This window comes from Nelumbo lutea, chromosome 1 (genome assembly GCF_056320005.1).
Source record: "Nelumbo lutea isolate HS-2025 chromosome 1, American lotus-T2T, whole genome shotgun sequence".
Classification (NCBI taxonomy): Eukaryota; Viridiplantae; Streptophyta; class Magnoliopsida; order Proteales; family Nelumbonaceae; genus Nelumbo; species Nelumbo lutea.
In genome coordinates, this window is record NC_142684.1 from 5,082,041 (window position 1) to 5,097,556 (window position 15,516).

A 15,516-nucleotide genomic window follows, 5' to 3' on the forward strand; every position below is an offset into this window, starting at 1 on the left:
ATTATGTTTTCTGTGATCACCATCGCATGACAAACTGGAGACCCTCCGGTGATTTTTCAACATGCCAGTGATTTTTAAATACTAAACTGATATTTGATTACAACACTAGCATGTTAAAAAATCATCGGAGAAGTACAGATACACACGATGCAGAATTCTGAATTCCAGCCCCCCCTATAAACCACATCCTGCCCGTAAGTTTGGCATCAATTCATGGTCAGGATGCATTCCCCTTGTACTTGGGGCTATAAAATTCTGATCTGGGCTGACTGGTCATTCTCCCAATGCGTCCATGGTTGCAGGTAATATGATCCCTCCATCAGGGGTATATTTTGGGACTTAATATCCAATCCACCCCTCCCAAGATCCTGTTAACAGTATTGAGGCAATGGCCCTTGGTGGATTAGGCTTTTGGCATATAATCAAAGGCATGGTTTTTGAACCATTGTTGATTTGGACGGTTGGAGCGTTTGGCCCAGAAACTGTCCATGCAATTGGTTCCGTTTTACCCCTAACTCAGTTTTATGTCAAAAACCTTGACTTGGTCAGTGACCCATCAACCTGGGTGGTCAAATTGTTGAGCTGTTAGACCCAGTGAACGGTTTTTACCATTTTGTTTCAATTATTTCTTAAACTGTGATAGGCTATCTGTTCGAACCAGACGATCAAACCGCTGATGTGGAAACCAGTGGCCAAAATGGTTCCGTTCTGAGTCGAATTTTAAAACTTTGATCAAAAGCATTCAGTCACCTAAAACCATACCTAACTAGTAACTCTAATCAACAAAAGGTTAATGTATGGGTTGTAAACATAATATTAGTGCTTTACAATTAAAGTATAAATGACTGATTTGTTAATTTACAGATAGAATTATAACAAGTAATGGAAATGAGGTCCTTGTACTGAATTGAGATGTTCATATGTTAGCAAAAACATGATAGAGTTTGGCATCTATGACTATTTGTCGAACTGAAGATATTGCTCCAAGGACCCCCAACATGGAGAAAAGCATAGCAATGGCTGTGTTTCCCCAAAACAAAAGAGACTTTCTTGAAGGCTTGAAGGTCACATTGTAGAACACCATTGGCAGGACAAAGTCTAAAGGAATGCAACCAAATGCTCCAATCAAAGCATTAATGTCTCCAAAGAAGGGAAACATTGCTGCAAGAATCGTTGCTACAACCACCAAAAGTGATCGTAAAAACAACCTTGGCACAACATTGCGAATGGAGAATTGATTGCTCTTAGGATCTCCATATTTTTTCTCCACCAACTCGTTCGTTGGCTGCAAGTAAACCTGCACAAATCAATACAAATGATTAAATTGGGATATACAAGAGCTATTGGGCCCCTTCTTTTACAAAATGAGTTAATTCTGGTTTCAAAAGAAAAAAAAAAGAGTTAATAGTATATAAAGGTTTGTTAGTGTTCTTGTAATTTTTGCTATATTTTATTATTTAAAAAGGTAAATGTCATAAACCAGTATTTATAATAACTTTAGTTTAAAACACTTATTTTATCAACAATAAACAGTTTACTATTTATAGTCATTTTTATTTTTGTTAAGATTATATTATTAAAAGTGACATTCCAAGTTATTATCACAGGTAATTATGAATGTCAAGTACCACCCCTCCCCTGGAATAAAGTTAGGTGTTTTAAAAAATAAAAGGGTATGTAAATTGCTGAAACCTCCTCTGAAGTTTTTTGTTGCTGAAATTTTTCTTCAACTTTTTGACATTGTTGCAAGTAGATTTCCTTTATTATAATTCTCTAAAAAGAGGCATGAAAATGTCCAAAATATCATGCAATTATTTTTTACCCATATATTTATTTTCCAAATTTTTTAACATATGGATTGCTAGTCCAAATCCTTCCTGCTTTTTTTTTTTTTTTTTTCTGAAGTTGATTTATTTTCTAAATTTTCCCTTCATATCAATCACTCAAACTTAAAGCTGCAACTTTAATTCTCTCTTTTTGTTGTTTGTAAAAGTTTTATTGTTGTTTTTTTTTCTGTAGAAAATTGCATGGGCATTTTGGACATTTTTACACATCTTGTTAGATGATTCTAACAAAAGGGTCTGTTTGCGACTGTATCATAAAATTTAGGAGAGGTGATTACAAGTACCAAACTTCAGAAGAGGTTTCAACAACGGTCAAAAACTTCAGGGGAGGTTTTAAAAATTTAGCTAAAATAAAAAATAAGTATAATGAGGTTGTACCAAACCTGATTATCAAATTAATATACTCCTTAGATAGTGGGTCCCCCCTTAAAAAAAAAATAAATAACAGACAAAAGACAAAATATGTCTAAGTTTCCCCCTATGACCGACCGAGTACAGGGCCATTCATTAAATTGCTAATGTAACTAATAACATACCACGCACACAGCTGATACTTGTAGGAGAGTAAAGATGCTAGTGATCAAAATCAGCCACTTGGGAACCAAAGGATTCCCATTGACCATGAAGTTTCCCAAGATAGTTCCCTGTGCTTTATTACCAAAAGCCCAATACCCCGAAATGGCAACAGTGAAGAAAGTTAGTATTACTACTGCATAACAAAGGCATAGTCCTTTGAACATCTTCCCCTCAACAGGGGGTGCAATGGTTGCCTGCCAAAAGCAAAAAAAAAAAAAAAAGTTCAATTGAGTGTGTTATGCTATCATGACATACAATGTGTAGTCTATTATGAGTTCACATCAGCGCCGCACAGAGCACGCCCCACGGGCGCCCCACATCCACATCTCCGCGTGCATTGGGAACACCTCCCGTAGTTGTCAACAGGAGATGTTTCCAATACACAGTTGGAATGTGCTGTGGTCTATTATCTTGAGAAAAACCTGTATTTCAGGAATGATCCCATTCCCGTATGTGGTGGCAATGATGGAAATGGCATTAAAAGCACCAAACAATTGATCTTTGCCATCTCCATTCACAGAATAGTCCTTGGGTGGAGCATTGACAGAGTTTCCTGAGACAAAATTGAGTGAAGTAATAAGTTTTTGTATTTGAGAAAATAGTTCAATGACCAAATGGTTGTTCTTAGTTCTTACCTATGTAAGTGGAGCCTATGGTAGCACATGTGCTATAAGCAAGGCAAAGAGTTAATGAAATAAGGTTGATATGTCTTAGGGAGTGGAAAGATGGTATTTGAGCCAAAATCAACATCAAGACTCCGAAAATGGCAACAAACTCGTAAAGTTTCATGGTGCCACTTGAATTGCAGAGCAAGTAAATGAACTGCAAAAGAAAAAAAAAACACAATTATATATACTTGTTAATCAATGGAACTACAAAGATTTTTATCATTCTATTTTCAAATCCTATTTCAGCAGTTATCAAAGCCACTCAATCTGGAAATAAAAGCCACTACAAGTAATGTAGCCTAAGATTTAAGTAAAAAGAAGGAAAAAAAGAAGAAAAAAACTGACTTTGAGACTCTGCCCTCCAAGGAGAGTGCAAGCAATGACAACAGCATAGCATAGAGAGAATTGAAGTGGGCCTACAAAATAACGCCCCCATCTTGGCCCTGACAAATTAAACCACAGAGTACACACTACACCACAAAAGTAAATCCAGCTGCTATATTAGTAGTAGTAATACCACAGCATTGAAAAAATGTTATATTGATAAGGTTTGCAAAAGCTCTTAATTGTAGTTAGCATGGTGTAGTCCAGATTGAGCCTCAATTTGGGTCTTAGCTCTTAGGCTCAGTTTGGAAAGAGTACAAATACAAATATATAGAGTGCAAATCTATGTATTTTGTATGTATTTGCACTGTACATATTTGTATTTGTACCTCCCAAACTGAGCCTTAATTGCAAAAGATCTCAATTTGGGTCTCAGAAATCCAGCTTGAGCCTTGGCCTTGAAGTAGTTCCTAAGAGAGCTGAGCTGAGCTCAGTTCATTAAGAAGTTATAGCAAGAGTGTTTTTATGAACGGGCAATTACTCAATGATGGTCCTGGCTATCCGGGGTCTTGGGAGGGTGAAATGGGTATGACATATATGAACCTAATCTTTGGAAATTTTAGTACAAACCGGATGCTCTCAGACTGATGGAACCCCTATCTTCATGCTCGACAGACTGAGAATCAGTAACCCAGTTAATCTATATATTAACAATTCCATACCAATTGTGATTTCAGTGTTTATATTCACCTAAGATATCGCTGGCCATATCCCTGAAACGAAGTTGGCGCTGACCAAGTTGGGCATGGTGTTCAAGCACCTTGGAGAGAAGATTGTAAGAATAAAATGTGACTAGAGCAGCAATTCTCAGGCAGGAAACTCCAGCAACCCAGCCCAACAAAGCAAATGCAAAGGGTAAGCTCAGAAGGGTTGGAGCTACAATAGAAGTCGTTAAATGGTATCCACAGTGTAGCCATGACCCTGCAATTTAAAGCATAAACACGCTAGCTCCGTCAATTTTCCATAATCTCTCTCTCTCCCTCTCTCTTCAATACTTCACAGTCTACATTACCTCTGGATTTGAGAACAAAGAGAGCTCCGGCATCAAGCTCCTTATGATGTTGGGTATCTGAAGAAGAATAATCCAACCCAGCTTCCACCGTCCCCATTAATTTCTCTCAGCGTAGCGTAGGAAGATAATTCAGATACAAGGAAAGAAATTAAATACTTGTACCAGTGGAGTCCCTTTGGTGTCTATGATCTCCATTTTATAGTATGAACACGGGAAAATTATAGCATGAATGCCAGTAAACGCTCTACCTTGGAATATTCTTCGCCCTATGTGATAGGATGGGAACCAATAATTAAACATGAAAAGACAAGTTATGAAACGAAGTCTTTGGACATGCCTTTCATGGTCCACTCTGCAGGGAATCAAACAAATCTAGGAGGTCAATAAGAGTAGCAAATATTTTAATATTCTGGTAAAATATACACTCCCCATACTCTTCCCTAAAACCAGTGTTCTCGGCCTGGACGGCCTGATCGTGAAAATCAGGAGCCGATGGCCTTTCTGGGTTTTGGTTAAATGACGGTGTTGGCGGATGGAGAGAAAAACCACCCGGTTAACTGATAAAACCATGGTTTTTAAAACCGAGGCGGTGACCGAATCGGTCAGGAGTCCAGTTACTGGTTCAAACGGTCTGACTGTTCGACCCAAATGGTTGATCCATTCTGACAAAAAATAAAAAAATTTAAAAAATTGAAAACCGGTCAAAAGCCGATTCAGCGGTTTGCTGACCAAAATCAACGATTTTGGAGAAAAAAGCAATATAAAGGGAAAACGGAACCAGTCAAGTAACCGATTCCCGGCATTTTCGGTCCGACCGTCTGGTCCGGTCCGTTTTTAAAAACCATGGATAAAACCAGGACCCATTCCGAGTCTTAAAACGTTGTCTAAAACAGCAATTTGGCGGACAGTGTTGGCGGATGAAGCACCTCTCTACCTATTCTCTGCATTCCAACCTGCCACAGTTAGTACTGGATTTATCTCAGGCTAGGTTTGGGCTGGCAAACTCTAGCTTTGACATCGTGTTGGATCATGTCATGGCCTCAGGTCCGGGTCTTTAGGTTGGGTCTGGTTTGACCCTAAACGTGATCCAGCCCGCCTAAGTTGCAGCTAGCGGTGCAACTTGGGCGGGCGAGCTGGGTTTAGGTCCAAAAGTTTGGGCTTTTAAATTTTCATTATGAGCTCAGGCCTAGCCCTTAGGAAGCCCGAATTCGGTCTGGCCTTATTCCAATCCAAGCCTGGTCCGATAATATATATGTATATATGCATATATGGACACATATTTGTATGCATATATGTATATATGCAATTTTTTTTTTTCATAAACTATACATACATGCATGCATATATTTTAGTGTGGCTAATTGACCATCCCGAGTGCATCAAATTTTAGTGTGGGCTGGGCTTAGACCGAATAGTTAGAGCTTGACCTTATAACTAATTAGAACAGATAGCCAAGTTCAGGTTGGGTTCTTTTTGGCATCTGAATAGTGAGTAGTGTTACTGGGTCAAATGATGGTAGGAGATAGGGGTGGGACAGGACAATTTGCAGGTGACGCCCAGTGGCCATAAGATGTAGCATGGTTTTCAAAACCGAAACTGGATCAGATGGTTGGACCGGAAAAACTGGGAACTGGTCAGGTGTTTGGTTTCGTTTTTCCCAAAAACCGAATTTTTCCCAAAAATTGTTGATTTTGGTCAGCGAACTGCTGAACCGGGCGATTAAATGTTTGAACGGTTTTGACAGTTTTTTATTATTTTTTTTAAATTTTGTCAAAATGGGCTGAACGTTCGATTCAAATGGTCAGATCGTACGACCCAATAACCGGACCACTAAACGATTCGGTCACCGAATCGGTTTTAAAAACCATGAGACGTAGAGTATAACTATCAATATGTTAGGTCTAGTATGGGGCATGGTGAATAAGTTCCTGAACTAATATGACAACTACGCAGGCTCGGTACCAAACCAAACCCTAAAACGAGACCCAAAACTAAACCAATTGTTAATCGAGCAAACAGGTTTGATCAGATTATATTTGATATCTATGGTTACCTAAACTTCATTCTTCTTTGTAATATTAATCTTAATATTACCAAAAATACCTTAATATAAAGACATAAGGCTCCATTTAGAAAAAGTAAAAATACAAATATATAGAGCGCAAAACATTATATTTTATATTATTTTGCATGTATTTGTACTGTTTATATGTAAGCAAAACAGGTGATTTTTTTTTTTAAATTAAAATTATCTTATATGCTGTCCATTCAAATTACCATAACATAAAGTACAACAAAAATTAGAAGATAACCATGAGATCTTTATGTATTGTTAAATATTAAATACACATTAAATTGGTTTAGGCTTTCATCAGTTTAGAACGAAAAAAAGGTTCATTATCAACCCCCCCAAAAAAAAGAACGAAAAAAAAATTCCCAACCGGTTATAATTGGAACGCAAAACTCATAACCAAGACTAGTATAATTGGTTTGGTATCAGGTAGATCCAACCCATTGACAGAGAGCCTGCAGTTATGCAAGTTTGATCCTGCACTTCCAATATGTTATTTTTAACTTTTTGTTTTTTCATTTTTTTACATGTGATTTTTTTTGTTAATAAGCAAACCAATTGACAGCTCTATGCTAGATTTTGAAGAAGCACAGGTTTGATCCTTCACCTCCAAACTTTTTATTTATTTATTATCTTTTACATGTGGTTTTTTTGATTAGCAGAAGGCTTAAATTAAAGGGGTTTTTATGTTCAGTCTACCCCATAAACTTTAGTACAGTGATAGGTGGAGAATGAATCAAAATTTAAAGGGGGGGGGTAGTGAATCATAGGTGGAGGGGTGGAGGTGTGGGTAAATAAAATTGAAAAACTAATGAAAGTTTGTGAGGTGGACTGAACTCTAAATTTCACTAAATTTTAAATGAAAACAAAATGAACAGAGTCTATAGCATCCCGAAGCCAAGCTGGATAAGTAGGAAACCCTGATAAAAAAACCCCACATTCCATCCCAGCTATGTATTGGGAACATCTCCCCATGACAAGTAGGGGAGGTGCTCCCAATGCATATGGGCATGTGGGGCGCCAATCTGAACTCCTTGGGGCCCAATAGGGGCAGTGTGCCATATGCTTAGACCCAGCGGGGTTAGTGGGGGACCGGGGGTATGGTGTTGATTTGGATTGGGATTTCAATACATGGACATTGCAAATAGTTTAAAATTCATTGGATGGTTTAGATCGGCCAAATCATCTTTGTGTAGCAAAAGATAGATTGGGCGATGTAGGAAACTTCCCCCAAACTTGATTTATTAGGAAACGTGAAGAGATGAATTCAGATTGAGGTCAAGCTTTAATGTTACTACTACCTTCTGGTATAAATGACCACAACTCACAAGGAGCTTCTTTTGAGTCTAAAACCATAACTTAGCACATAACCGGTTTGGAAAACCAATCTAGTGGGTTACAATTGTAGAGGTACATTACTAGTCATCAGATGCATTTGTAGGAGCTACATACAGCAGCAATATATGGGCATTTCTGAAAAAAGTCACAAAGTCCACATAAGTTCATCCACTACTAATAGCTAAGTGAAATGAAAAATTCCAGAATATGATTGTTAGATTGATCACCTGAAAGTACAATGGGCATGCATCACACAGATAAGGCCATTGCCCAATGTTAGTCACATTTGTCTGGGGTCTTGGGAGGGATAAGACTGGATACAGTCCTAACCTTTAACATTTTTGGCACAAAGTGACCACTCTCAGACTCAAACCTGCATTGTCACACTTTCCAGCCTGAGATTTTACCATTATACCAACTAATAGCCCCTGAATGCATGACAAATCAAAGTAATGGTAATGTTTTGGACCAAAAGGCATTGATTGAAAGGAAGATCAGTACTATTTTTCATGGCAATGATGCTCAAACTTGATTCTCCTACACTTTTCTTCCACAAAGAAGTTATTGAGCAAAGTTGTGGATATAGCTATAGTTTGTTAACAGCGTCTAGTTCAATGCTTGAACTTACAAAATTCAGATAGAAAAGCAGCTTCACAAGTCACAATTCAAAGCTCAAACTTGCTGGGTCCAACTTCACTATTTCCTTTGTGAACTTCTATATTCAATATCTAGTTGATCTGGAACCAATGGCCACAATATCTGTCCTATTTACCAACCTGCTTGTTGAACTTTTAAGGCAGGACACCAATTAAACTTCATATCACAGGTTGTAATATGCTCAGTCGAACCATTGTTTTTACCCATCAGGGAAAAAAGATTCACATTCTGAAACTTCAAGCATATTATAGTTAAAAACTTGGAAGAATATGTACTATCATGGTAGCGTATATTGAGCATTCTACCCTTTTTTCTATGGTACTTAATAAATGGAATTGGTCTTTCTCTAGTGTCTACATTTTCCTGTTCAGACTTTTCCATTGTTAAGATGTGCCGAATAGGGGTAGTTTAGTCTTCTTCTGTTTATTAAGTAACTTGCTTATGTGGCAGTGTTATTAGAGTTACTCTGCCCCACACTTAAGTAAGGTCATTTCTGTCTTTGTAACTATGATTAGAATCTAATATAGATTAAGGGGGTCGACTGAATGGGTTAATCCATCAGATTTTCGACAGACCCTTCTTCTTTTCTTCTTCTTCTTCTTCTTCTTCTCCTCTTCCTGTTCGGACTACTGTAGCAACAGTCAAAACATGGTATCAGAGCCAAGCTCCTGACCTAAGTCAGTTGGTAAAGCACATCAGCATTGTTCGTGACTCTTCACCTTCATTTCTGATCAGTCGATGGAGAGAACTGGTTCGCCCTAGGTCAGAAACATTACAGCTTGTCTCTCTGCTGCGCATAACCTTCTTCAACAAGGAAAGTGACTTCAGTAGTGAATGGTTGATTGATATTCTCAAAGGAAGGTCGGTTCTCTCTTCTTCTAGTGTTACTTACATTTCTGGGTAGAAACCCTACAAGAAGCTGTTGTACTGAGTAGAACCTAGAGAACTAGGTTCATTGTTGCCCTAGGAAGGGCTGTGTGCAGTAGCCGAATGGTGTAGGGCTGCTGTAAGTGGCCGAATGGTGTAGGGCTGCTGTAAGTGGCCGAGTGGTGTAAGGTAGGATGCAGTGACATTGCCGAACTCCTTGTGGTTGTGTAATGCCCTCTTAAGTGTGTTAAATAAGTCTGAACTGGGTGCAGCAGATTTGGCTGTGTTGTGGTGCTTGAGTGGTTGTAAGAGGGCCTCTACTTGTGATTAGTGAATGGTAAATTGATGCTTATGTGGGACGTAAGTGTGTGAAGTCAGCAGTAGTGTGAATAAGAACAAGTGTGTGAAGTCAGCAGTGGTGTTTAGAGGCTGCAGTAGGTGCTGAAATATCAAACTGTGAATAACATCAATCAGCTTGTAGCTGAGAAGTAAAGTTAGAGACAACTGTGAAAGAGTACAATGGCAGCAATAGGAGATGGCTACAATGATCAGAAACCTAGTGTAGTAATTTCCTCCGACTACCTAGGAGTACAAATGACCTCAATTAAGCTAAATGGGGAGAACTATGTTCCATGGGCTAAATCAGTGGAAGTTTTTCTCAAGGCAAAGAAGAAAGCAAAGCATGTTAGAGATGAGAAGCCACCGGTTGACTCTCCAGGGTTTGATGATTGGGAACAAGAAGATGCTCAAATCATGATTTGGCTGTGGAATAGTATGGAACCCAAAATCAATGCCAACTTCATGTTCCTTGATACGGCTAAGGATATATGGGAGCATGCTAAGAAGCTATATTCTGGACAAGATAACACAACAAGAGTATATCAGATGTATCAGGAGTACTTTGATTTACAACAAGGAACCAAAACACTAGAAGAGTACTATGCCTGCATGAAGAATATAAGGAATGAACTCAATGCCTATCATCCCCTTACTCCAGATTGTAGAGAACATTGATGTGGGCCCCACAGCTGTGGTACCACTCTGTCCGTAGGGTAGAATGTATCTAGTCACAGCTGTGGTTATTTTGTTGTTTTGTTATTTCTAGTTTCAGTTTTATATTGGTTGTTATCGAGTCACAGTTATGATGTAAACACCAAGGGCAGATATGTCCTTTCATGTAACTAGCATAACCTATATATATATTAACTTAAAGTGGCGGCGACAGAATGAATGACATTTTGTTCTTCTCCTCAGAATCTGTGTTCTATTGCTCTTCCATCACTCTTTCTTCTACATCTTCTTCACTTTCTCTTCTCATTGAACCTAAAATCTCTTAGTGATCAAGACTGAACACAAGACTGCTATTCAGTCTTGATCACTAAGAGATTTTAGGTTCAATGAGAAGAGAAAGTGAAGAAGATGTAGAAGAAAGAGTGATGAAAGAGCAATAGAACACAGATTTTGAGGAGAAGAACAGAATGTCATTCATTCTGCCGCTGCCACTTTAAGTTAATATATATAGGTTATGCTAGTTACATGAAAGGACATATCTGCCCTTGGTGTTTACATCATAACTGTGACTAGATAACAACCAATATAAAACTGAAACTAGAAATAACAAAGCAACAAAATAACCACAGCTGTGACTAGATACATTCTACCCTACGGACAGAGTGGTACCACAGCTATGGGGCCCACATCAATGTTCTCTACACAGATATTCAAGTTCAGCAACAACAAAGGGAGCAACTAGATGTTACAAGATTTTTAGTGGGGCTGAAGTCGGAATATGAACCAGTTAGAGCTCAAATATTGGGGGGCTCTACTCTTCCTACACTTGATGAAGTATTCTCAAGACTTCGTAGAATCTCTTTGGGCCAGACAGAGAACCCCACACAGTATGATAGATCAACACTTGTGACAACTAGAGGTGGTGGACATAGTACAAGAGGGGGAGGTCATTCCAGAGGGGGCCGTGGCAATTCCATGATTGGTATGGGTGGCCGTCACTCAGGGGGAGGCCATGGTAGAGGAAAAAATAACTCTACAAGGAAGTGTACTCATTGTGGTAGGGATGGACACACAGTGAATTTCTGTTATGATCTACATGACCCTCCCTCTAAATGGGCTAATCATGTTGTAGCAAGCGAGGTTGCTATTAGAGAGAGTAAACTGGCAGACCTAACACCTTCCACATCTACATCTACTTCTGGGAGGGAGATGGTGAGTGTTCCGCGTGATGAGTATGAACGGTTCCTTCAAACTACTTCACAACATACCACTGCCACATATGCCCAATCAGGTATCGCTTGCATGCCATCTAAAACTCCTTCCTGGATTATTGACTCTAGAGCCTCAGATCATATGACCGGGACTCCAGGTGTGTTCTCTTCTCTTGCTGAAACCTCCACACCACAAACTGTTAGACTTGCCAATGGGTCCTCATCTCCCATCTGTGGTGTTGGTAATGTTGACTTGGCTTTTGTCCCTTTATCATCTGTTTTATACATACCTAAGTTTCCATTCAATCTTATGTCTGTTAGTAAAATAACCAAAGCTCTTAACTGTTCTGTTACCTTCTTTCCTTCCACTTGTGTTTTTCAGGATCTCAAGACGGGGAAGAAGATTGGTGGGGGGCATGAAACTTGTGGATTGTATTACCTTGACGGCGGTGGATCTTCAATTGCACTTCAGACTTCCCTTACTCCTCTACAATGGCATTGCCGACTGGGACATCCATCTCTCAAGGTCCTCAAGATGTTGGTTCCATCATTGAGTCAGTTGTCAGTTTTACAATGTGAGTCATGTCAGTTTGGTAAACACCGCCGTGTGTCCTTCAGTCCAAGAGTTGAGAGTTGTATGTTGAGTCATTAAGTAAATCCATGTCATTTTTCTTTGTCTCCTTTATTGATGATTGTTCAAGTATGACATGGATTTACTTAATGAAAGAAAGAAGTGAATTATTTTCCATTTTTCAAAAATTCCATACTGAAATACGCACACAATTTGGTGTTCCAATCAAAATTCTTCGTTCAGATAATGGTCGTGAATACTTTCTTACTGCATTTCAACAGTATTTAGAACAACATGGCATTATTCATCAGACGTCGTATGCATTCACCCCTCAACAAAATGGGGTGGCTGAACGGAAGAATCCTCATCTTCTTGAAATTGCTCAGTCTATGCTTCACCACATGCATGTTCCTAAACGGTTTTGGAGTGATGCTGTACTCACTGCATGTTTTCTCATTAATCGGATGCCCTCTTTTATTCTTCATGGTCTGTTCCCCTTCTCCATCTTGTTTCCCACTTTATCTCCGTTTCCATTAACTCATCGTGTCTTTGGTTGTGTGTGCTTTGTTCATAATCTGAGTCCTGGAATAAACAAGCTAGATGCACGCTCAATTAAATGCGTCTTCCTTGACTACTCTCGGACTCAAAAAGGGTACAAGTGTTATAATCCTATTGCCTGAAAGTGCTATGTCTGCCCTGATGTCACATTTTTTGAGTTTGTCCCCTTCTTCTCCAATCATGAAGCACCCTTGTCCTCACCCTTACCTCATCTTCCTCTTCCTGTTAGTGATTCAGTTCCAGAGGCTATTGTTGGAGTAGACTCATCTCCTCATCCAGTGCAGGTCACCACTGAACGACCACCGATCCGATAAGTGTATACACGTCGAACGACACCGGCCCCTCCTCCTGCTTCTACCTCATCTGCGGATCCTCTCATGGCTCCTATTGCTGAACTTTCAGATCTTGACCTACCCATTGCTTTACGGAAAGGTAAACGTAGTTCCACACTCCATCCCATTTCCAATTTTGTTTCATTATCTCGTCTTTCTGCCTCACATCGCCAGTTTGTTTCACTTTTGTCTTCTATTTCCCTACCTAACAATGTTCAAGAAGCTCTTAGTTCACTTGGATGGCGGCAGACAATGGAGGAGGAACTTTCTGCTCTTCAACATACTCAAACGTGGGAACTTACTACTCTTCCACCTGGGAAGCATGCTGTGGGCTGTAAATGGGTGTATACTATGAAATACTTTCCAGATGGTAGTGTGGAGCATCTGAAGGCTAGACTTGTTGCTAAAGGTTACTCACAGGTGTATGGTGTGGACTATATGGAGACATTCTCTCTGATGGCTAAAATTGGTTTTGTTTGTGTCCTAATTTCCTTGGCAGTTATGCATGATTGGCCTTTCCTTCAACTTGACATAAAGAATGATATTCTCCAAGGTGATCTAGTGGAGGAGGTATATATGGAGCAATCACCTGGGTTTGTTGCTCAAGGGGAGTGTGGTAAGGTGTACAGGCTGAAGAAAGCAATTTATGGGTTGAAGCAATCTCCACGTGCTTGGTTTGGGAAGTTCAGCGAAGTGGTGAAGAGTTTTGGAATGAAGCAATGCCAGGTTGATCACTCAGTGTTCAACTATGACTCAGAAGTTGGGAAGATTTTATTAGTGGTCTATGTGGATGATATTGTCATCACTGGTAGTGATAAATTGGGGATTGGCAAACTAAAGGTATTTCTGCAAAATCATTTTCAAACAAAGGACCTTGGAACATTAAAGTATTTTTTGGGAATAGAGGTTGCCAGGTCAAACAAGATGTGAATCTGTGCCAAAGAAAATATGTCCTTGATCTATTGGAAGAAATAGGACTGTTAGGTGCAAAACCGGCTGAGACCCCTATGGAACCAAATGTTAAGTTGAGCAGTGATATAGGAGAAGTATTTGAAGATCCTAAAAGGTATAGACAACTAGTGGGAAAGTTGAACTATCTGACTATCACGAGACCCGACATCTCATTTGCAGTCAGTGTGGTAAGCCAATTCATGCAGAACCCTCGTATACCTCATTGGGATGCAGTCCTTAGAATTGTGAGGTATCTGAAAGGAGCTCCAGGCCGTGGGCTATTGTATAAACCAGGAGGAAAACTTGAAGTAGTTGGGTATACAGATGCAGACTGGACAGGCTCAGTGAGTGACAAAAGATCTACTACAGGCTATTGCACATTTCTGGGAGGAAATCTTGTGACATGGAAGAGTAAAATGCAAACGGTTGTAGCCAGAAGCAGTGCCGAAGCTGAATATAGGGCCATGGCTCACACTACATGTGAATTACTGTGGCTGAGGAATCTCCTACAAGAAATTGGGTTTCACATGGATAAACCTATGAAATTGTACTGCGACAACCAAGCTGCACTACATATCTCATCCAATCCTATCTTTCATGAGAGAACAAAGCACATAGAGGTTGATTGCCACTTTGTGAGAGAGAAGGTTCTTGCCAGAGAGATAAATACAGAACATGTGGGCTCCAATGACCAGTGGGCAGATTTGTTTACAAAAGCTCTAAGCTTAGGGAAAGTGAACTATCTATGTAACAAGCTGGGATTATATGACATATATTCTCCAACTTGAGGGGGAGTGTTAAGATGTGCCGAATAAGGGTAGTTTAGTCTTCTTCTGTTTATTAAGTAACTTGCTTATGTGGCAGTGTTATTAGAGTTACTCTGCCCCACACTTAAGTAAGGTCATTTATGTTTTTGTAACTATGATTAGAATCTAATATAGATTAAGGGGGTCGACTGAATGGGTTAATCCATCAGATTTTCGACAGACCCTTCTTCTTCTTTTCTTCTTCTTCATCATCTTCTTCTTCTTCTTCTTCTTCTCCTCTTCTTGTTCGGACTACTGTAGCAACAGTCGAAACAACCATTATTTAAAAACATGGGGATTGACAGCTATCACATCTTTGACATCTCTAATTTGTTGGTGTTTGTGAATTGCACCTTTATTTTGGGATGATAAAGAGTTACTCCTTAGTGGATTAACCTATATGGTCTTTTTTTCCTATCAATTGATTATATTGTTTTTTTTTTCCTTTTTGAAAATGGTAAGGTAAGATGGTAATCATTGTATCAAAATATAAGTGTCTGTACAACCACAAGTATTCATGTATCCTCAAAAAAGTTGACAGCCAAAAAGGAAGATGAGAAATCATTCTCCTTGAAGTAGGCTGAGGTTGATAGCCAATGGCTTAAAGCCTCAATTATACCATTAATCAACCTTTCCACAGGGCTAAACTTCTAATAAAA

General features: G+C 39.2%; 1 protein-coding gene across 1 annotated transcript; it reads right to left on the reverse strand.

The window, feature by feature from the left end:
• Positions 1 to 796: 796 nt before the first annotated feature.
• On the reverse strand, positions 797 to 4,968 carry LOC148873284 (GABA transporter 1-like). Its single transcript, XM_088965374.1, has 7 exons — positions 4,485 to 4,968; positions 4,163 to 4,393; positions 3,434 to 3,558; positions 3,056 to 3,242; positions 2,843 to 2,973; positions 2,381 to 2,614; positions 797 to 1,297 (listed from the first exon to the last, which is right to left on the reverse strand). The coding sequence occupies exons 1-7, from the start codon at positions 4,579 to 4,581 to the stop codon at positions 917 to 919; spliced, it is 1,386 nt and encodes a 461-aa protein (XP_088821500.1). The 5' UTR covers positions 4,582 to 4,968; the 3' UTR covers positions 797 to 916.
• Between the last annotated feature and the right edge of the window lie 10,548 nt (positions 4,969 to 15,516).

Coding starts and splice junctions, on each gene's coding strand:
- LOC148873284 (XM_088965374.1), bottom strand. CDS start 4,581: ATGGGGACGGTGGAAGCTGGGTTGGATTATTCTTCTTCAGATACCCAA. Junction 3,559..4,162: donor TATGGCCAGCGATATCTTAG/GTGAATATAAAC, acceptor TTTGTGGTGTAG/TGTGTACTCTGTGGTTTAAT. Junction 3,243..3,433: donor TTGGAGGGCAGAGTCTCAAA/GTCAGTTTTTTT, acceptor TTTCTTTTGCAG/TTCATTTACTTGCTCTGCAA.